Source organism: Carcharhinus amblyrhynchos, chromosome 27 (assembly GCF_965287045.1).
Source record: "Carcharhinus amblyrhynchos chromosome 27, sCarAmb.v2.hapA, whole genome shotgun sequence".
Classification (NCBI taxonomy): Eukaryota; Metazoa; Chordata; class Chondrichthyes; order Carcharhiniformes; family Carcharhinidae; genus Carcharhinus; species Carcharhinus amblyrhynchos.
The window spans coordinates 34,750,490-34,774,380 of record NC_137350.1 but is presented as its reverse complement, the minus strand read 5'-3'; the positions used below and the strand labels follow the sequence as shown (position 1 = coordinate 34,774,380).

At 45.2% G+C, this 23,891-nt stretch overlaps 1 protein-coding gene across 2 annotated transcripts in view; it reads right to left on the bottom strand.

Annotated features, from left to right (window-relative positions):
* Nucleotides 1-5,361: 5,361 nt before the first annotated feature.
* LOC145358980 (plexin domain-containing protein 1-like) overlaps nucleotides 5,362-23,891 on the bottom strand; it is a 304,814-nt gene continuing 286,284 nt past the window's right edge. For both annotated transcript variants that reach the window (XM_080213338.1, XM_080213339.1), the window contains 2 exons: nucleotides 21,539-21,696; nucleotides 5,362-6,760 (listed from right to left, as the gene is read on the bottom strand). In XM_080213338.1, coding sequence (XP_080069464.1) covers nucleotides 6,641-6,760; nucleotides 21,539-21,696 — 278 coding nt within the window. In that variant the 3' untranslated portion in view covers nucleotides 5,362-6,640. The remainder of the gene's footprint in view (nucleotides 6,761-21,538; nucleotides 21,697-23,891) is intronic.

The following is a 23,891-nucleotide window of genomic DNA, read 5'->3' as shown; positions in this document are numbered from 1 at the left end:
ACAGAGCTAACTAAATAATGAATAGCTATTCTGTGCCTCTGGAGCCTGGATAAGTTTCTCCCACTCCAGGGTCCTGAGATGACAAAAATGTCTTAAGTTTATTTATTAGTGTCACAAGCAGGTTTACATTAACACTGCAATGAAGTTACTGTGAAAATCCCTTAGTCGTCACAGTCTGGTGCCTGTTCGCGTACACTGAGAGAGAATTCAGCATGGCCAATGCACCTAACCAGTTCAGATAGTCAGGAAGCTTTTTTCCAGGGTGGAAGAGTCAGTTACCAGGGGGCATAGGTTTAAGGTGCAAGAGGCAAGGTTTGAAGATGTACGAGGCAAGTTTTTACACAGTGGGTGGTGGGTGCCTGGAATGCACAGCCGGGGGAGGTAGTGGGAGCAGATACGATAGTGACTTTTAAGGGCCACCTTGACAGATACATGAATAGGATAGGAATAGAGAGATATGGTCCTCAGAAGGGTAGGGGGTTTTAGTTCAGTTGGGCAGCATGGTCGGTGCAGGCTTGGAGGGTCGAAGGCACTGTTCCTGTGCTGTAATTTTCTTTGCTCTTTATCTTTTGGATGGTGGGAGGAAACCCATGCAAAAAAGGGGAGAATGTGCAGACTCCACACAGACAGTAACTCAAGTCAGGAATGAACCTGGATCCCTGGCAGCAGTGCTAACTACTGAGCCACTGTGCTGGATCAGCACACTCTGCACCAGGTAGGGCAGTTAGTGGTAAATGAGATGGATGGCAGTGCCCATTGTGCAGAGAGCAGCAAGGCCAGAGAACTGTATCTTGTTGCTGAAGGAGGAACAAGCCTTTGTTGGGATGGCAGGACCTGATCAGAAACCTGACTGGAGCAGGCATGAATACACCGATGATGTGATTTAAGTAGGAACATTAAGGAAATTCCATCCAGTACCTGAAACATTCGGATCCTCCCTCACTGGTGTCGGGTGCCTCCAATATTTACCTGCAACTTGATAAGCCTTCTTTGACAGCACTTTCCAAACTCGCCATCCCTAATGCCATGAAGGACAAGTGCAGTAGGTGAACAGGGGCACTGCTCCTTACAAGTCCCTCTCCAAGTCACTCACAAATGTATGAACATGAAGTGGGAGGAGGCCATTCGCCCTGTTGAGCCTGCTCCACCACTTAATAAGATCATGACTGATCTGATGTTACCATTCTGAGTAAGAAATATATTGTTGCTGCTTCACTGTCACTGGGTCAAATTCCTGGAATTCCCTCCCTAACAGCACTGTGGGCATATCTACACCACGGCAGCTGTTCAAGCAGGCACCCCTGTCCACCACCCTGTCAAAAGCAATTATGGATGGACAATTATTGAGGACCAGCCATCAATGTTCACATCCAATCACATAGAAGCAGGAGTAGGCCATTTGGTCCCTCGACCCTGCTAGCCATTCATTTTGATCATGGCTGATCATCAAATTCAATACTCTGATCCCATCTTCCCCCATATCCCTTAATCCCTTCTGCTCCGAGAGCTATATCTAATTTCATCTTGAAATCAGACAACATTTTGGCCTCAATTTCTGTGGATTCCATACGTTCACCACCATCTGGGTGAAGAAATTTCTCCTCACCTCAGTTCTAAAACATTTATCCTTTATCTTGAATCTTTTATCTTGAAACTATGACCCCAGTTCTGCCCCCTCCCCTTCCATCATCGGAAACATTCTTTCTGAATTTACCTTGTCTAACCGTGTTAGAAGTTTAGAAGTTTCTATGAGATCCCCTCTCACTCTTCTAAACTCCAGTGAATATAATCCTAACTGACTTGGTCTCTAATAAGAATAAATGAGAACGAAGGGTAGAAGATATGAATACACTGATTGGATTAGGTTGTGCGTAATTCCATTTTCTTATGTTTAAAGAAGGAGGCTTGAGTTGGTGCAAGTAGGAGGACATTCTGATAAAAGAGATGGAACATGAGAGGGAAGGAAACACATTTATAGCAAAATATGAAGAGGCACACACTTCAATCTAGGGTGGATATTCATTTCTTCTTGGTTCTGTAAACTATTGCTCATGCACTCATAGAATCTCTACCATGCACAGGGAGGCCATTCAACCCATCGAGTCTGTACCAACAACAATCCCACCCAGGCCCTACCCCCGTAACCCCATGTATTTACCCCTCTAATCCCTCTAACGTACACATCCTGGGGCACTAAGGGGCAATTTAGCAGGGCCAATGCACCTAATCTGCACACCTTTGGATAGTGGGAGGAAACCAGAGCATTGGAGGAAATCCATGCATACACAGGGATAATGCACAAGCTCCGCACAGATGGTGACCCAAGCTGGGAATCAAACCCAGGTCCCTGGAGCTGTGAGGCAGCCATGCTAACCACTGTGCCACTGTGATGGCATATGTTGCTTTACAATCCTTAAATGAAATATTGTATTTATTTGGAGTTGAGAGCAATTGCGTCCACCGGTGGGCAGAAGTGATTTTGATGCAACTATTGTTGATGGAATCTATTCTTCATGAATTGGATATATACTCCTTGCACCATCCTTTTATTAATATTCATTCTTGGGACGTCAGCATTGCTGGTAAGATTGAGAATTATTGGTCATCACCTAGTTCTCCTGAGTTTGATACACCTGGTTGGCCTTGTCGTCCACTCCAGAGTGAAGTTAAGGATCAATGCCAATGATGTGGGCCTGGAGTCACGTATCATCCAGCCCAGGTAAAGATGGCAACTTATCTTCCTTTAAGAATTTCAGTGAACAGTTGGAGTTTCTTGAACAAAATGTAAAAACAGTCAAGTCACCTGATACCAGTTTTTTATTTCCACATATTTTTCGAACATGTCGAATGCTATGGTGGGATTTGAACTCAAAGGGCACAGTCTTAGCGGCCGGTCACGCCATGCTCCCACTGCAGCGAGAGTGGAGAATTTGGCGCCGAGCCAAATCTCTGTTCACTGTAGCAGGATGCGAAAATCCCACTGGTGTGCCATAACATTCTGACCTCATGCTGTCCGCCAAAATCTTGCTGTCGTTCACACTGGCGCGATCATGTGGTCCCACCAATGGCGCACCCCTGCCTGGGATGGGAAATCCCATTGACTACGGCTGGGCCATAAGATTCCATTGCCAGTGAGCGGCGTTTCACCTCCCGCTGTTGCTAAACATGCCAGAGGGAGGGAGGAAAATGGTGCCCATGTCTATTGGTCCAGTACTGTGAAAGTACTGTCATCTGTTGTGGCTGTTTATGATGTCAATGAAATATGAGTAGAAGAGAAATCATAGGGTGTTCACAATGGTGCACCAGTTTATTCCAGAGTTGTCATGGTGGGCTGAATGGCTGCCTTCTGTGCTGTCCAGTTCTGTGGTTTTATGAGCTGGAATCGGGCACAGAAGTGGCTGGAAAGCTGCTTCTTTTTTACTTTTGATATTAACACTCAAACGAATAGATTCAAATAAAACATCTTATAATGACAATGCTACAACAGAAGTGACCTTGAGTAAGCGCGACTGGGGCTCCAGGGTACTGGAATGAGAATTGATGTCAATGTGACAAATGTGGATGTTGTAAAAGTGAGACTCAATCACACAGAAAGGAGCTACATTTGTCTCCGGCCCTCGTTGTTGGCAGTGGGTGTCACATCACCATATCTGACTACATTAATGCTATGAGCTACTGTGGCACCTCTCATTATAATTCAATCGGATCTTTATTGCCCAGTCAAGCCAGTTCTGCCTGCGGTTCAATTGGGAGTAGCTGATGAGGGTAATATTTTCACTGTCACTTTGCTCGCCGCTGGAAGGAGTCCTGAAACAACTCTGGGGTTCTGAAACTTTGATCCAATTGAAGGGATGGAAGAGAGGGGGATGTGCAGTGCCTGCTATTGGATATCCTTCCCTCATTTTATTTCAAAGAAACAAAGAAGAACAAAGAAAATTACAGCACAGGAACAGGCCCTTCGGCCCTCCGAGCCTGCATCGACCATGCTGGCCAACTGAACTAAAACTCCCTACCCTTCCGGGGACCATATCCCTCTATTCCCATCCTATTTATGTATTTGTCCAGACACCCGTTAAAAGTCACTATCGTATCTGCTTCCACCACCTCCCCCGGCAGTGGGTTCCAGGCACCCACCACCCTCTGTGTAAAAAACTTGCTACTTTTTCCTTTATAATGAATTCCCTTCCCCAAAACCACCCCCCCCCTCCCCCACCCCCCCCCCCCCCCCCCCCACCCTCTCTTCCTGACTTGGCCGATGCTGCAGAAGCAGAAACAGACCTCCCCCACCCGACTGACTCCCCCTCCCGGAGGACAGGCGGGCATGCACTGGGAACCAGGGCATGATTTGGGCTGTGCACCTCTATCCCCACTGCATTGCTGGGCCAGAGAACCAGAGAGCTGCACATGGAATTAAAGTCCAGCAAAGCCAGCAACTCCAGAGCAGGAGTACTGCATTAAATGGGACTTGTGGGGGGTGGTACGGGGGGTGGGAGGGTCATTCAAGTGAACCCCAGCAGATAGCAGTCCGACCTGTGAGTTGGAAGTTTGTAGGTTCCAGTTCCTTCACCGGCGACCTGAGTTTATTTGATGCCCCAATGCAGTTTCAAGGGATTGCTGGATTGTTGGGAGTTTCCAGATGAGACACTAAACTGAGGCCTCCTTTCCCTTTCAGCTGGACAGAAGGGACCCCATTGCGCTACTTCAAAGCACAACAGGGGCTTGGGGATATCCCCAATGTCCTTGTCACAAGAATTGAGTTTATTTTATTAGCATCACAAGAAGGCCTACATTAACACTGCAATAAACTTACTGTGAAATCCCCTAATCGCTACACTCCAATGGCGCCTGTTAGGATACACTGAGGGAGAATTTAGCAAGGCCAACGCACCCAGCCAGCATGTCTATTGGACTGTAGGAGGAAGCCAGAGCACCTGGAGGAAACCCACACAGACATGGAGAGCATGTGCAGACTCCGCACAGACAGTGACCCAAGCCAGGAATCGAACCCAGGTCCCTGGCAGTGTGAGGCAGCAGTGCTAACCGCTGTGCCACCCGTTAGGAGCAGGAGTGGGGCATTTTGTCATTCGGTAAGATCACGGCTGATCTGATTGTGGTCTCAATTCCACTTCCCTGCCTGCGCCCAGCACCCCCTGCCCCCCCCACCCCCCCCCATAGCCCTTGGCATTCTTTGTCGATCAAAATTCACCTAAATTAGCCTAGAATATATCCAGTGAATACCCATCTCATCTACTCTCAGTAGATTTGCTGGTCATAGGTTAGTGGGACCTTGCTGTGTGAAAATTAGCTGCTACAATTCCCACATCACACTCTAAAGAACAGGCAGATACAAAATCACCTTTTGAAAGCTATATTTGCACCAGAACAAGTGAGACATGAGGCAATTACAGCAATGATCAACTCTGATAACGAGACACGCGGAATCGGCTCTCAAATTTTACAAATGCTATTTGAAAGTAAATGCTCACAAGCCTTTTTTTTTGCCGTTCATTACTGAGGGCCGTGTAAACAATCGCTCCCTCAGTGGTTCAGTGGGTGAATGCACCATGTGGTTTGGTGATCAGATCATGATGGTCCCTCTTTCAATCGCTGGACTGTGATCTGTTGTCTAATCTCAGCTGGGGTGGCAACATGGGCAGGACAAAAGGCCAGGGAGCCTCTGGAGGGGCGGGACACGTCAACTGAACTGGCTTCCTGCTGCTGATCAAACCCCAATGATCTATGCTGGAAAATGGCGCATGTGCGTGTGTGTGTATGTATGCGTGCGTGCACATTTAACTGTTTTAATGTGTGTAAATAGATGTGCTATTGCATTTGTACATACATATGTCCACACGTATATATACACATATGAGTGTGCCTATGTCTGCATTAATGTAGGCTTATTGTGCGTGCACATGTATATACATGTGTGTACGTGTCAATGTGCATACTCGTGCGTTGGTGGGCAGAATTACCTCAATTGTGTCCCTCTGCATGTCGCTGAAGACCCCACAGACCCACAAAGGGCACACATCAAACCCAGCCACCAGGAACTGCGGATCTGCGGGACCGTAACGCAGAATGAAGCGGTGCGTTTAGGGGCACGGGGGGGAGAGCTGGTTGGCATTGGTGCTGCTGTGAATGTGAACCCTCTACCAAATTACTGGCATCAGAAACGTGCGCAGCCTGTATCTCTGGGAGAGGGAGGGGTGGAGAGGGAGGGATCAGGCACAAGATGTATCCACTGTACTATATAAATTACATAAATCAAATCAAAATTTCATCCACTTTCCCAGCAAAGTGGATGGCAATGCTCCATTGTATAAGGTCCACCTATACCCTGGTATGTCTTATATATATAATATATATGGATCTGAACACACTGGTTCTCAAAGAAATAAATGTACATATACTCAGTTGTAACTTATTCTTCATATATACTATAATAAATGTCTCTTGCTGACATGGGTACGAGCGCCTGTTAGCAGTGTGACAATATTCCATCATTTGTATGAGGCTGGTTTGCAAGGTAATCCTCCACAGACAGCAGCTGAGAAATGAGTAGAGTACAGCTCTGTGCGTCATGGTTTGGAAGTCCATGGCCTTTTTGTCCAGCCAAGTGTTTCGTCCTTGGTAGATCTCAGCACTGTTCGGCTTCCAGGAATCCCTCTTTGTCGTGACCCATGGGCTCTACCTCGGTATAGGTGGGGTGTCCAGCGTTGTTTCTGAACTTCATCGCTGGCCACCTATGGGATCGGCGCTGGGAAAAGATAATCAAAGGAAAAAGCCAATTATAATCTTCACAAAATCCGAAACTGAAATAACAAAAGCGCTGACAATACACAGCCGGTCTGGCAGCACCTGGATAAAAGCAAGTTACTGCGGATGCTGGAATCTGAAACTAAAAGAGAAAATGCTGGAAAATCTCAGCAGGTCTGGCAGCATCTCTGTAAGGAGAGAAAAGAACTGATGTTTTGAGTCCAGGTGACCCCTTGTCAAAGCTTGGTTTCATTGGTCAGAACATTGACTACAGAAGTTGGGATGTCTTACTGAAGTTGTTCAAGACAGAGGTAAGGTTATGCTTGGAATACTGTGTACAGTTCTGGTCACCCTATTATAGAAAGGACATTATTAAACCAGAAAGAGCGCGGGAGAGATTTACTAGGATGCTACCAGGACTTGATGATTTGAGTTATAAGAGAGGCTGGATAGACTGGGGCTCTGACAAAGGGCTCTTTTCTCTCCTTACAGATCCTGCCAGACCTGCTAAGATTTTCCAGCTTTTTCTCTTTTGGTTTCAGATTCCAGTATCCGCAATAATTTGCTTTCAGAAGGAGGCTCATTGAACCTTCACTGGCTATAATCCCACCCAGGCTCTAAACCTATAACCCCATGGATTTACCCTGCTAATTCCCTTTACGTGAAGCGGTAATTGAGCATGGCCAATCAACCTAACACACATATCTTTGGACTGTGGGAGGAAACTGGAGTACCCAGAGGAAACCCACGCAGACACGGGGAAAATGTGCAAACTCCACACAGACAGTGACCCAAGGCTGGATTCGAATCCAGGTCACTGGCACTGTGAGGCAGCAGTGCTAACCACTATGCCACTGTGTCCATCCAAAATCAGTAGCAGCACCAAACAGCTTATTTCCAGATTATTATTACTCATTGCTGCATTGTTGATACTATATTGTAAGGATGGGTTGTATGACTTTGATTCTTTTTGCTCAGATAAAGAAGAGGGGGCACCTAGATTTGAACTGGGGACCTCTTGATCTGCAGTCAAATGCTCTACCACTGAGTTACACCTCTCCCTGTAGGCAAATAAGCTCTAAAAAGGATATAAAGGCACTGGCAAAGGTGAAAATGAATGTTAACTTGGTTGACAGCATAATCTAGAGGTTATAAAAGATTGAAACGGCTGTAGTTTTTTTTCTCCCTGCAGAAACGAAGGATGAAGATTGACCTAATTGAGGTCTTTAAGATAATGTAAGGCTTTGATTGGGTGGACATAGAGAAGATGTTTCCCCGTGAGTGGAGACCCAAACGAAGAACCATAAAAATAAGGTAGTCACTATTTAGAATTGAGGAAAATCCTTTCTACCCAGAGAATGGTTAGAACATGGGTCTCAGTGGGGTAATTGATATGATTGGCATGGGTGCCACTTAAGGCAAGCTGGACAAACGTATAAGGGTGAAAGGGATAAAAGGTTATGCTGGGATGGTTGAAGAAAAGGGGTGAAAGGTAACTCTGGTGGAGCATAAACTTGTATCGTTAACTTGATTGCACAGTGGTTAGCACTACTGCCTCAGGGACCCAGGTTCAATTCCAGTCTCAGGTCACTGTCTGTGTGAAGCTTGCACTTTCTCCCCAAGTCTGCAAGGGTTTCCTCCCACGGTCCAAAGATGCGTGGGTTAGGTTGATTAGTCATGCTCAATTGACCCTTCATGTCAAGGAGATTAGGAGGGTAAATACATTGGGTTCTGGGTTTAAGGTCTGTAGTCGGTGCATGTTCAATGGGTAGAATGGCCTTCTTTTGCACTGTAGGATTCTATGATTCTAATTAATGGGAACTTCAGTTTGGGATCAAGATTCCTGAAAGAAAGATTTTCTACGGGGATTATTTATTTATAGAGTTTTCCCTGTGCAGCAAAGAAAGTCAATGTTGAGAGTGAGTGTTCTAGATTCATTAATTATTTTGAGTGTTCACGGGGTGGCACGGTAGCACAGTGGTTAGCACTGCTGCCTCATAGTGCTAGGCACCCGGGTTCAATTCTGGCCTCGGGTCACTGTCTGTGTGGAGTCTGCATGTTCTCCCCCCCATCTACTTGGGTTCCCTCCAGGTGTTCTAGTTTCCTCCCATAGTCCAAAGATGTGCAGGTTAGGTGGATTAGTCATGGTAAGTGTGTGGGATTACGGGATAGGGAAGGGGAGAGGGCTTGGGTAAGATACTCTACAGAGGGTGGAATTTTCCTGACCTGCCCACCACGGGAATCGTAGTGGGCGGGACACGGACTATGCAAAGGTCCATTGACCTTGGGTGGGATTTTCCAGTTTTGGGGTGAGCGCAGCTGGAAAATCCTGCTCAGAGAGTCAGTACAGACTCAGTGGGCCAAATGGTCTCTTCTGCAGTGTAGAGATCCTAAGTGACAATTGATACATGTTCAAGTGACCAACCTTGTATACTGAATTATATAGAATGCATTGCGCTGTGACAGGCTATTCGGTTCCACTGGCCTATACTAATGTTTACATGTCGCACATGAGCTGCCTTGCATTACTGCTCATCTAACCCTGTCAGAATAACTTTCTATCCCTTTGTCCCTCAATTATACTTCTTTAGCTTTCGCTTAACATTGTGCGTGGGCTTAGCCAATAAGTGGCTCTTGAAGGGACTGATTCATACAATCCTTTCCGTACCTAATGACTGAACACCTATCCAATTTCCACCAGAGTTCGCCGGATAATGATCATGAGCTGTTTTTAATCTTCCAGTGTCAGGGGCAATAACTCCAGATGTAGAGCTGTCATTCCCATTATACCAGTAATCTACAGATCAGAGTCAACACTTGTTGTTCATGCATAATGCGCACTCATTTAAAACAGGCCGGCATCAAAAATACAGATCTTTAATACTGTCTACAAGAGAGATTAAGAACAGTTCTAACGAGAAACAGGCCTTTAGGGACTTGCCCTGCTGCCAGAGTGTATGCTTTTTATAAGCACAGGCCACTAATAAGTAAAACGATAGATGACTTACACTCTGTTCTATAAAGAGTGGAAAAAGTGATTTGGGAATGGAAGGAGGAGGTTAGGGGTCGTTGTGTTTCCTTGGAATCATCTGCCTTTGCGATGTACTCGCTGTTCATTTTGCGGTTTGCCCTGAAGCCCAACAAAGGCCAAGAAAGAGATTGCACTCTGAAGGGCTGGGGATTTATAAGTTTAACAAACTGATATTTTTCGGCTTTTTCCTTCCTTATTAAATCATCACCACGTTGCGGCTAAAGGCAGAACACAGAGTCGTAATTATTACTGTTTTGGCAGACTGAGGCTCGGCCTAATGTGAGGTGATTCGTTTTGGTAGGAGGAAAACAGAGAGGCAACACAAAATTGAGGGTTCAATTCCAAACAGGGCGAGGGAGAGCAGAGGGGCCTGGGTGTACATGTGCATTAAGCAGGACAGGTTGCGACTGCGGTTAATAATGCATGCAGTATCCCCATTTATTAATGGGGACACAGAGTACAAGGGCAAGGAGATTATGTTAAACTTGTATAAAACATTGTTTTAGCCTGAACTGCAGCATTGCATCTAGTTCTGAGCGCTGATATGAAGCCATTGGAGGGGGGTGCAGAAAAGAGAAATGTTTCAACATTGAGGAACTTCAGTTGTGCAAACAGAATTGGAGAGGTTGGGACTGATTTCCTAAGAAAAGGAGATTTGATAGAGGTATTCAAAATCATGAGGCTTTTGGACAGAATAGATAGAGAGAGGCTGTTCTCCCTCGTGAAAGAATCAAGAGTAGAGGGTGCACATTAAAAGTAATTGGCATCAGAATCAACGGCAACATGAGGAAGATCCTTTTCACTCAGTGAGTGGTTAGAGTCTGGAATGTGCTGCCATGATCGAATGGTGGAGGCAGGTTCAATTCAAGCATTAAGTTCATAAGATATAGGAGCAGAATTAGGCCATTTGGCCCATCGAGTTCACTCCACCATTCAATCATGGCTAATGTGCTCCTCATCCCCATTTTCCTGCCTGCTCCCGATAAGCCTTCAACTCATTGCCAATTAAAAATCTGTCTAACTCCTCCTTAAATTTACTCACTGTCCCAGCGTCCACTGCACTTTGGGCTAGCGAATTTCACAGATTCACAACGCTTTGGGAGTAGTAGTTTCTCCTCAACTCTGAGACTTATCCTAAGACTATGACCTCCCATCCTAGAATGCCCCACAGCAGAATCGTCTACTTAAAGGGAATTAGACTGTTATCTGAAAAAGGAAGAATGCGCAGGGTTACGTGGAAGAGGCAGGGAGATGGCATGAGGTGAATTGTTCATTTGGAGAGCCAGTGCAGACATGATGGGGTGAATGGCCTCTGCCTGTCTGCTGTAACAATTCTATGCTTCTCTAAGCTTGGCCAAGGCCAAAGGTCAGTTGACCAGCTCCTGGTAAAGATATGAGAAGGTAATTTAGGATTGCCAACCCATGGGTGGGTGTAATTCCCGCCACCTGCTCCACCCCACACTTCAACATTGGTTGCCTGACCCAGCTGTCCTAGCTTTCCACCAGTTGGAAAGCAGACTCTTCCTTTCCTAGGATACTGCATGTCAATCAAGTGATCTTTCCTTTCCCCAACCCACTGCATCTGCAATATTCTTATAAATAACAGAAGAGTGTTCAAGAAAATGAAAAAAAAATCTATTTTAAGGAGAACCCTATTTTTTTTCAGAATTGTTTGCAGGAATTTATTAATCTCAACATGTGGAGGTCCCAAGTCAACGCAGGAGAGTTGGCAATAATAGGGGTGATGTTTTGTGGGGATTCTGCACTCATTCACTGCAGGTTTGGCAGAAGAATCAGAGAATTCCCTTAACCAATCCTTCCAAGATTTTATTATCAGTGTAGCGCACCATCTTGCTCTCATTCCGAGAGGTCGACAGTTACAATTTTCTAAGGCATGTCAGTACTGATTGTAATAAAACTTTAGATGCAGTGGGTATATTCTGTTGCTGGAGATATTGGCAGACCTTCTGCAGGACTTTAGGGCTAAATTCTGGTGCAAAAGTGGGTTTGTAGGCGGCAAGAATCTTGCATTTTCAGATTAAGTTTTGAACAAGTGAAAAGATGTACAAGGAGGAAGTCTACAATGGATGCAATGATGTCATCTGATCTTGTCTCCTGAATTGGCTTACAGATGACAGGTTATAAACAAAGTCCGCAGAGAACAGAAAATCAATCTTGGATAATGCTGGGCTGAAATTATGATCTGAAATAAAAAAGTTAATCACACAAAATTGATTTATACGTGGTAAATAACCATGCAGTGAAAAGAATAGATTTACGGGTAAAGTTTGTCATTGTGTTGAGTTTTTTCAATAAGTGCTCTAAAGTGATCTGTATTGTGTTGAAATCCTTACAGCAGCGCTGCTGTGTAATGGTATTCATTTATCTATGCTTTATAACGGGAATGAAACTGATTGCAGCTATAATGCCACACACTTTGAACAACAAATGATGAAGCCCAGTTTCTGATATGGTTTCATTTCTTCTAAGGAGCGTGGTTAAAAAGAAATGTGCCATTTGAATGCGCACCACTTTGGGATGAAGATGCTTGACAGCCACAAATAATTGGAAGGTGATGGTACGTAAGAGAATGCACTATTGTCAGCACATTCGATTTCCGCTCTGCCTCGCTAATCAGAGTTGCTGTGTGCAGCATCATGGGGTTGGATTGACACAAACATTCAGGTGAATCAGTTTGCTCTTCAGATCACAGCTTGAACTGCTAGACTCAGCTGCTCCTTCCCACTGGGTAGAGTTTTTCAAAGCACTAAATCCCGGTCAAAGGCAACCACAAGGGTGATTTAAATGAGATCACAGCCGAGTGGCTACATCGTGCCCTTTGCCAAATGCAACCTCGATCATGCCATTTTCAGAACTGTCTTTTTGTCCTGGTATAAATGTTGTAATCCTTCTTACTTCCAGTTTAACAAACAACAAAGAAAACGACAGCACAGGAGAGGCCCTTTCTCCCTCCAAGCCTGCACCGACCGTGTTGCTTGACTGAACTAAAACCCCTTACCCATCCGGGGACCACATCCATCTATTTCCCTCCGATTCATGTATTGGTAAAGACGCCCCTTAAAAGTCACTATTGCTTTCTCTACCTCCCCTGGCAATGAGTTCCAGGCACTCACCACCCTCTGTGTAAAAAAATCTGCTTGTACATCTCCCTTAAACCTTGCCCCTTGCGCCGTAAACCTATGCCCCCTGCTAATTGACTTTTCCACCCTGGAAAAAGCTTAGTTTGTACTAATGAATGCATTTATCTTACACACACACAGAAAATGTTGGAAAATCTCAGCAGGTTTGGCAGCATCTGTGGAGAGAGAATACAGCCAACTTTTTGAGTCAGGATGACCCAAGGGTCCATTGTGGGGGAGTGGAATAGTGGACCACACATCATCATACACTGCTCAGCTTGTTAAAGGTGCATATGCGAGTCATTCACTTATTCTTGCAAAGGTGGGGAGAGACAGGCAGGAAGTTGCCATTCCTGCCGTTACCTTAAGGGGTTGAAGGTCGAGGTGCCGTATTTAAAGGGCATGTGGATTGCCTGCCTCATCCCTCCCACCTTTCCCACAGCCACTGCTCCACCTTTCCCCACTCACCTTCCCTCCGTTCCTTAGACATCCTGCATCTAACTCGCACTGCCACTGCCTGGCCTCAAGTCTCGACTGGCATTTACAGACACTCCTCAAAGTGGACATTGCAGCAACAACTCACTGTTAATCATGGAAGATGTCACCTCCCCCCGCCCCCGGTGCACGCCATTTATATACAATCATAAAAGAGAATATTTTAATTTTCTGCTGGCAGGGAATTTAATTGGGAGGGGGGGATCTTAATTCCACAAAGTGATTAATGAGCATATCTGACATGCCAATGGATGCAAAACAGCTTTCCGACATTGTCCCCCAGAAGAAATCATTCACACTTCTGCGTCCATCACCAAACTCCAGAAAGGAGGAATCCAGCCTCTGCTTGTGACTACTTATCATGCATTACATTGATTGCTCTAAAATTTGTTAAACTTATCAACTGATGTATTCATTCTTTAAAGTTGCACTAACCTGCGCGAGGTCCATGGAGGATCATTGATTGATCTCTCTGTTAGACTCATTGAGTATAAGTATGGTAACAGATAGTGTCTGCCTAGCTGGAACCCATTACCTGAGCTTTTTATAAGGCAGGCCCAGGACTGGGCCTGCTGAACCTTAGTACTAAGCAGGGACTAATGGGTGCACAACCCCAGTAATGGTTCTATTTTGTATTCTTTAATAAACTATATTCCTTGCAATCGGGCTTTCTGAGTTATTACAAAAGCATTAAGTAGGCAGGGAAAACTGGACAAGCAAAGGGGATTGTATTGTCCTTATCCAGAATCAATTGTATATGCATTGCTGGTCTTATATGTTGCATGTGAGTGAAAAGGGAGGTGAAATCAAACAGATCACAGTAGAAAGCAGGGAAACCTAGCAAAAGAATGTGTTACTTGTGGCTCAGTTGTTCGCACTCTGAATTACAAGGTTCAAGGTTCAAATCCCACTTCAACGTCTGAATACAAAAATCAATGCTGACACTCCAGTGTAGTACAGAGGGAATGCTGCACTGCTGAAGTTGCCATCTTTTGGGTGAGATGTTAAACTGAGGCCCCATCCGCCTGCTTGAGTAGGTATAAAAGATCTAATGGCAACTCTTTCAAAACAAAAGCAGTGTCCTGGCCAATATTTATACCTCAATCAATGTCACAAAATGATGAATATCTGGTTGTTATCATGTCACTGTTTTTGAGAGCTTGCTCTGAGTGGCCACCTTTCTCACATTACAACAGCAACCATCTTTTACAAAGTACTTCATTAGCTACAAAGTACTTCGAGATTAAAAAACGCCAAATATGTACAAATCCTTGTGTTAAAGTTTATTTATTATTTCACAAGTAGGGCTTACATTAACACTGCAATTAAGTTACTGTGAAAGTCCCCTAGTTGCCACAATCTGGTGCTCGTTCGGGTCAAAGCACCAAACCAGCATGTCTTTCAGACTGTGGGAGGAAACCAGAGCACCGGAGAAAACCCACACAGTGACAGGGAGAGTGTGCAAACTCTACACGGACAGCAACCCAAGCCAGGATTCGAACCCAGGTCCCAAGTGCTGTGAGGCAGCAGTGTTAACCGCCGTGCCACCGTACCGTCCACTTATTTTTTACACTGTTTTTACAAACAGTGATCCCTGTCTGCTTTCGGCTGCAGTGTTGGTGAGGGCAAGACTGAAGCCTCATTAGAGAAACCCGAAGATAATAGCTCCCATTGGACTCATTTTATTTTTAAAACCTGAGCATCAGGATCATTGGAAATGCCAGTGTTCTGTTTCATTAAGCAGCTGAGTGCTATAATGAAAGAATTACGACCCAGTTGCAAACATATTAAAATTCAAAATTAGAAGCAGCCTCTTCCCCAGGGTACAGTTCAGAGGAAGATTTTTAATTGAATAATGGTAAACTCTGCTGCGGGAGAAAAGTTACACCGACTTAGAAACAACATTGGTTTCTGGACAGTGAGGCTTAACTTGCAGTGTAGTTGGTTCTCACAGCATTTACTCCACAGAGTGGGGCTGTTTTAAACATTTTGAAGGCAACATCAACTTACTCCAGAGTCTTCCAACTTTTAAAATATTTATCCACTTGACAATTTGAAGGATATGGTGAATTTTGCTTCATCAAGCAAAGGGTGGAGGGGGAGTGCTGAAATGGGGGCGGTCCTTCAACCATCTAAATTCATAGAAGATAGAAAAGATGGCACCTTCAACAGTGCAGCACTCTCTCGGCACTGCATTGGAGTGTCAGCCTGGCTTTTTGCATTCAAACATTGAAGTGGGATTTCAACCCAGGACCTTGTAGTTCAGAATGCCAGCAACTGAGCCACAAGTAATACATTCTTATGTTAGGTTTTCCTGCTTTCGAATGTGACCTGTTTAATTTCACCTCTCTTAGCTCAGGTGCAACATTTAAGATGAGCAATGCGCTATAAAATTGTGTACGCACAGTAGTCCCTGCCTGAGACTACAGTTTAGCAGGCCCAGTCATTGTAACAGAAGAATAAAATCATAGAATCCCTACAGTGCAGGAAGAGGCCATTCGGCCCATCACACATGCACCGACTCTCTGATAGACCATCTCCCCCAGGTCTTACTTCTGTAACAATAACTACTTAGCCCCTCATCCCCTGAACCTGCACATCTTGAGGCACTAAGGGACAATTAACCTTGCCCAATCTACCTAACCTGCACATCTTTGGACATTGGGAGGAAATCAAGGCACCCAGAGGAAACCCACGCAGAGAATGTGCAACTTTTTACTGTGTTTACGCCAGTCCAACGCCAGCATACCCACATCACAACTCCACACAGACAGTGATCCAAGGCTGGAATTGAATCTGGGTTCCTGGCGCTGTGAGGCAGCAGGGCTAACCACTGAGTCACTGTGCTGCCCTATATTCGCAATAAATCCTTCTAAACTTTATTTCGAACTTTTGATGATGTTGCACTTATGTCCCCTAGTTCCTGGTTCATTGACCAATAGAAACACTTTCTCCCACTTTACCTAGTTGGAGCCTTTGTAATTTTGGATATTTTCTCTAGTGTTAAATAACTTCAAAGAAAAGTTGTCTCCAATTCTCTTCTAACTCTAGCACCCTGTGATTGAATTATTAGTTCTCTCCTTCCCATCCTGATAGATTTCCACCCTTGGAAAGTTTTTACAGCTCTGGACTATCACTTGTTCCTTTACTTTGGGAACTCATCCATTTTTAGACACAACCAGGGAAATCCAGTTGGAATCAGAGAGAAATCTGTATCAAGCAGAGAAATTCAATGGGTGAAGCCATAGCCATTCACTCCTGTGTTATAGAACAACATCAGTCCAAATGTTCTCTCTTGCATACTTTAGGCAGTGGTTCAGTTGGCAACATCCTTGCCTTGGTATTAGAAGACACTGGGTTCAAGTCCCATGGTTGAGATTTGAATATGGAATTGAGGTTGACAGTTCGGAGGGAGATCGTCAATATTTATCCTTCAAACACCATCACTGAAACATTATCCTGTTGCTGATTGTGGAACCTTACTGTGTGCAAATCAGCCGCATTTGTTTTACTTTATAACAGTGAGGACAATTAAAACGTACTTCATTGGCTGCAAAGCATTTTGAATCATCCTGAGTTTGTGAAAGGTGCTATATAAATGTAAGTTGACCAAGCTGGCGGCACCCACTTCCCTTGAAAGAATAAAAATTGTTATTTCTGCCTTCATCCTGCTTTGGGGCCTATTCTCTGACTCAGAGGCCGGAATTTTACCAGCACCCCCGCCCCAATTCTGGGAGAGGTTGAGGCTTGGAGAACGGCATTCTCCGTTAGTCTTGGGCGGGATTGTACGAATCTTGGGTGCACATGCCAGTAAAATTCTGCCCAGAATCTCTCACTAAAACTGTGAATAATGAGAGAGCGGAAATTTCCCGTCTTGTCCGCTGCAGGAATCGTAGTGGGTGGGACATGGACCATGCAAAGATCTGTTGACCTTGGAAGGGATATCAAAGAACAAAGAACAACACAGCACGGGAAACAGGCCCTTTGGCCCAATGAGCCCACACTGCCATTTTAACATTATGAGTCCCCCCTCCACCCGTGACTCTTGTCTATGCTTAGGCATTCCACATTGAGGGAAGACTAATTTAGGGACAATTTGTTACACCAATCAGCCTAACAGCACATCTTTGGGGTGTGGGAGGAAACCGGAGCACCCGGAGAAAACCCACGCAAGCACGGGGAGAATGTGTAAACTCCCACAGATACTGGCCCAAATCCATGTATCTACACAGCGAACAGTGATAGTCACTGAGTTGTCGTGTTGCCCAGCATCTGGTCCAGTTTAAGTGTACACCAACGATGTGAAGTACTAGGCTACTCTGCGGATATCCCGGTCTTCTGGTGAGTGGGGCCAGAAAATTCCACCCAGGGTCTCCCACTAATACTGCGAATAGTGAGACACTCACTAACACAGCGAATAGTAAGATTCCTCCATCTCAAATGTGGCCACTTTGTTTCTCTTGCTCTCCAGTGAGACAATTTGCATGATTGTGAAACCAGGACTTTGGGACGGGAGGTAGATGATCATGAGCTCAGAAATGCAGTTGTAATGTGGCCAGCACTGGTGAGGGAGGAATTCATAATGATTCATATTACTGTGTCACATGAAGAGTTTGTAAAACGTGTCACTGAGTCTATGAGACGAGATGGAACTTAAAGAAAGACATGCCCCAAAATAAATAGAGTGCAGCAAATTGATTGCTCGCTTGTTGGCATATATTCCAAGTGCCATAATTCACTTGTAAATGTCAGTCAGCTAATGGACCTGTGGACATACCACATTCATCTTTGACACTAAGAAAAGCTGGAGCTAATTGGGACACCCATAACTGCATCTGAGATTGGATAACTCATCAAAGATCAAACCTGCAACCTTCCCCATCACAACGCCTGCTGGCTTTACTAATGGACCAGCAAGGGCCAGATTATAGAGTATTATAGATGGGCAATGGAAACATTGCAAAGGGACGAGTGTCCCTTGAGACTGTTCAGCAACTTTTAATAAGATTAGGACTGAAACATTTTCTTATCAAATCTCACTTACTTGCCTTGGCTTCTGATCCTTGCTGCAGCAAAAGATTTCTGGCCTCAGATTTATAAATTGAGTTGATATCTATTGCTTGGGTATAGGGACACACGCAGCTCCCTCAGGAGTGCAGATGTATCAGAGGGCTGGCGGAGGTGACAGAGAAAGGGAGGCTTTGGAGGGAGCTGAAAACTGATGGGAATTTTAAAATTGAGGCATTTTTAGGGAGCCAATGTGGAGTAAGCACAGCAGGTGAATGGGACTTGGTGTACGTTCAAACACAGGCAGCAGAAGCCAAATACTGAGAATGTTGGAAAGTTAGGCACCACGGTAGCACAGTGGTTAGCACTAGAACCATTGAAAATTACAGCTCAGAAACAGGCCATTTGGCCCTCCTTGTCTGCGCTGAACCATTTTTTGCCTAATCCCACGGTCCTGCACGTGGACCATATCCCTCCACACCCCTCTCATCAATGAACCTATCCAAGTTTTTCTTAAATGCTAAAAGTGACCCCGCATTTACCACTTTATCCAGCAGCTCACTTCACACTCCCACCACTCTCTGCGTGAAGAATCCTCCCCTAATATTCCCTTTAAACTTTTCTCCTTTCACCTTTAACCCATGCCCTCTGGTTTTTTTTCTCCTCTAGCCTCAGTGGAAAAAGCCTGCTTACATTCACTGTATCTATACCCATCAAAATCTTATACACCTCTATCAAATCTCCCCTCATTCTTCTACGCTCCAGGGAATAAAGTCCTCACCTATTCAATCTCTCTCTGTAACTCAGCTTCTCAAGTCCCGGCAACATCCTTGTGAACCTTCTCTGCACTCTTTCAACCTTATTTATATCCTTCCTGTAACTGGTGACCAAAACTGTACACAATACTCTAAATTCAGCCTCACCAATGCCTTATACAACCTTACTATAACACTCCAACTTTTATACTCGATACTCCAATTTATAAAGGCCAATGTACCAAAAGTACTCTTTACGACCCTATCCACCTGTGACGCCACTTTTAGGGAATTCTGTACCTGTATTCCCAGATCCCTCTGTTCAACTGCACTCTTCAGGGTCCTACCATTTACCCTGTACGTTCTACTTTGATTTGTCCTTCCAAACCGGCGCCAGGGACCCAGGTTTAATTCCAGCCTCGGGTCACTGTTTGTGCAGAGTCTGCACGTTCTCCATCTGTCTGTGTGGGTTTTCCCCCGGGTGCTCCTGTTTCCTCCCACAGTCCACGGGATGTGTGTGTTCACTGTGCATGGAAATGGACAGTCTTAGTGATGATGCTGTGGATAGGCAGTTGGACAATCACCTCAGTGGAAAACATGAGAAGTAATCCACAGTCAAACAAAAATAATTCCTTCTGCACGCACTGTATAAGTGGGTTCGATTCTGGCAGGAATGTGTTGTGTTTTCTGTGGTGCATTATGCAGTACAGACTGCGAAATTCAAGGCAGAGAGAATCTTAAAAAAAAATGAACATATATATTTTACTCCACCAGTTTCAAAGCTGAAGACAGAGTTCAAAGCATTAATGTGGAGCTCTTGCAGGTTTTACGCGCTGTGGGATTAGACAGTTTTTTTGTAGCCAGAGCGAAGTTTGACTTACTTTAAGATTATGGCTCATTTTGAAGGTGATTGTATTTCCTGGCAGAAATCAGTAATTTACTATCGCCTTCTTCCGCATTGCCCAGTAATTCCTCACCTTCCTATTCTGACATATATTACAGGAACTGCCATACTTCATTTCAGAATATCGAGCCCTCGGTGATGAGCAGTAATTTATTCCTGATTATAATTACAAAAACATTAGACGTGACCGGAATTTCGCTTGTGCCTGTGAGGAGTACATCCTGAGGAACCTTATACCGTACATTCCACAAACACTTGGACACCTTTGCTGCCATTTTGGAGGCCATTCTCCATGGCAGAACCTAAATAGCGCATGTTGGCTAACGGACCATCCATAGAGGGTAAGATTGATGACTGCCTATTGCCAGCTGACGTCCAGCTTCAAGTGGTGGGGTGGGGGGGCGGGGGGTGACTGACAGAAAATTGGAGCTGTTATCTTATTTTAACACTCGGGCTTATCTCATTGAATGGTTGAGTAGACTCGATGGGCCGAATGGGCTACTTCTGCTCCTACGTCTTATGTTCTTACGACACTGAGGCCAGTCGTAAATCTTCATTGCCATCATGGTCAAGATTGGGATCGGTCAAACCTTGCCCTTTCTGATCTATATGGCCCAGTCCCACACTATGCACAGCATTCACCCTCTGATCCATTAAGATAGCTACAGTATGTGTTCAGAGGTAGATTCCGTGCTGCCAGTGTACAGCCACAGAGCCACAACACTGGAGCATCTATCATCATCTAAATTCCTGTCTCAGCGTGGCCCAACTTTCAAACACTCAACTTGCAGAGAGTGGCTAGAATGCAGAACTCGCCACCACAGGAAGTGATTGAGGTGAATAGCTGAGATGCTTTCAAAAGGAAACCAGGTGAAACTAGAACTAGGTGGCATGGCCTCAAAATAAGGGGGAGTGGATTTTGGACTGAGTTGAGGAGGAACTTCTTCACCCAAAGGGTTACGAATCTGTGGAATTCTCTGCCCAGTGAAGCAGTTGAGGCTACCTCATTGAATGTTTTTAAAGCAAAGATAGATTTTTGAACATTAAAGGAACTATGGGTTATAGTAAGTGGGCAATTAAGTGGAGCTGAATCCATAAAAAGACGAACCATGATCTTATTGAATGGTGGAGCAGGCTCGAGGGGCTGGATGGCCTACTCTTGCTCCTAATTCTTATGTTCTTCTGATTACACAAAAGGAAGGGAGATAGAAAGATAAACTGTGAAGCTGAGACAATTGGATTGAGAGAAGACTGAGAGCACTGAGAGTTGGGGTGATATGGCTTGTTTCTGTGCTGTGGTTCTGATGTGATAATAATTCTCCTCTGAGGTGGCAGCCTCCCTGGCAATCAGTCTCCGAGCTGCGAGTAATAGCGCAGCATTCCTTGCAGTTTCGAGACGCTCCTACATTTAGATTTAATTGGTATTTCAAAAGAAATTTCGGCTCACCTCAATAAAAAATAAGGCAGCGGGAGACAGGGGGTGACTGCTAATGTAGATGATGCCGAGTATAATGACAGCAATGACAATAACTGCCAGCACAATGCCCACCACCACTCCAGTGTGCAAAGGACCTTTCTTCTCTGAGGGGTTGGCATCTGCGATATCTGTAAGAGAAAACCAGGAGACGGGGGAAGAAAGGTAAATAACATTGTTAATGAAGGGGCTGTATGCTGAGGTTCAGCCACTGAAGTTTCACATTAAATATTTAGACATTATAACAGTGACAACGCTTCAAATGTTCTTCATTATCCGTAAAGTAGTCATGAAAGTCTTTTGTTTTTGGAAGGATTCAATGAGTTGGCTAAATCAATGCTTAGCACAGTGTTTTCTATCGTCCCTCTGCAGTGAAGCAATAAAGAAGACTGCTTTCCAATGGAGATGTTTGGGTTTCTTTGACAGCACTCAATACATTTCTGAAATGACTCGGTTCCTGGCCTCAGTCACGCTGGCTGGCTGCGAAGGTTTGGCTTTTACCATCTCCAATCTGTCTCCTGACATCACCTTGAAGCCAAATGCTGCCTGTGCACCCACCTCTTGCAGTGCGTCCCATCTCCCCCACCCATCGCTATCCAGGTGCACCATCGGTTGGGTAGATCATATTGTCTGGGGGCCTGACTGCTGCCTCAGGGCTGCTGGTGGCTGCTGGTTGTGTATCTCAGGGCCACTGGGGTTGGGACATCACGGCTAGCATGGGCACAGGGTTGCTGGTTCTGCAGGAAGATTGTCAATGCTGACTGGGGAGACCAGGGATTGGGGGCCTAGGGGGTGGGGTGGAGGGGTGGGGTATGGGGGGGTGGGAGTGGGGTAGGTGTTTGGCTGGTGACCAGTAGCAGTGGTCACCAGCCAGATTTATAGAGCCGACTACAAAAAAGTCAGCTCTATAATTCTGGTATTTGTATTCTTCAGCTGTTATATTTTATAGTTATTTTTCTCCCCTTTTTCTCTCCATCCTCCAAGGGATGCTCTTTACAAAAACAAAATACGGTGTGTGTGATGGGAGTTCTTGTGTGTGACTTATGGTCCAGTCTTTTCAATGCAAGCTCGTTGACATCTCTGATAGTGAATCAGATGTGACCTGCTCAGAACGAACATGTGACAGCTCTTGGTGATCCAATGAACTGTTAGGGGGAATGGGTGGGCTGGCAGATTGAAGTTGAGGACCCCTTCATATGTTAATTCCTTTTTCTGAGTGCCATTGCATTTGCACCCGCGCGTGGGCATCAGCCTTGTGAGAATGGTCCACTCTCAAACTCCTCTACTGCTCGGGATCAGTCCACGAGAGGCAGGCCGTCCGCACAGCGAGGGAAAGTTCAGGCAGGAACTCATCGGGAGCCTGTGCCGAACATCCCAGCCAACTAGTGTTGAAATTTCAGCGGCACGGTGGCCTCACAACACCAAGGACCCGGGTTCAATTCCGGCCTTGGGTCACTGTCCGTGTGGAGTTTGCACATTTTTCTGTGTCCGTGTGGGTTTCTTCCTACAGTCCAAAGACGTGCGGATTAGATCGATTGGCCATGGTAAATTGCTCCTTAGTGTCATGAGGACCAGCAGGGTAAATACATGGGGCTACGGGGATAGGGATGGGTGGGATTGTGGTTGATGCATTGGGCTGAATGGCCTCCTTCCGCACTGTAGGGATTCTATGATTCTGTGAAACCTCTTGATCGTTAGACTATAATTCATAGACTATAGCTAGCTTAGGCTCTTGCAGCGTAAGTAGGCCTTGGCTCACTGTATACATGGAAGGAAAATCACATCCAAAAACCAAAGATGTCCAAATACTGAAAGGCAATCAGTCCCCAGTGTTTTGAATAAAGATCACTGTACAAGGACTGTACAGTCTCTTATTTACTTTGCTCACTCATACAGCCATGGTCTTAGAACATAGAACATAGAACATTACAGCGCGGAACAGGCCCTTCGGCCCACAATGTTGCGCCGACCAGTCTTATTTTAAAAAAAAACATTGACCCACTAATCTAAACCAATCCCTTTTCGTCCATAAACCTATCCACCAATCTCTTAAACGCCCCCAAACTAGGCGCATTTACAACTGCAGCAGGCAGGGCATTCCAGTCCCTCACCACCCTCTGGGTAAAGAACCTGCCCCTGACATCCGTCCTATAACTACCCCCCCTTAATTTAAAGCCATGCCCCCTCGTGCTAGCTTTCTCCATCCGAGGAAACAGGCTATCACCATCCACCCTATCTAAACCTCTAATCATCTTATATGTTTCTATAAGATCCCCTCTTAGCCGCCTTCTTTCCAGTGAAAACAACCCCAAATCCCTCAGTCTCT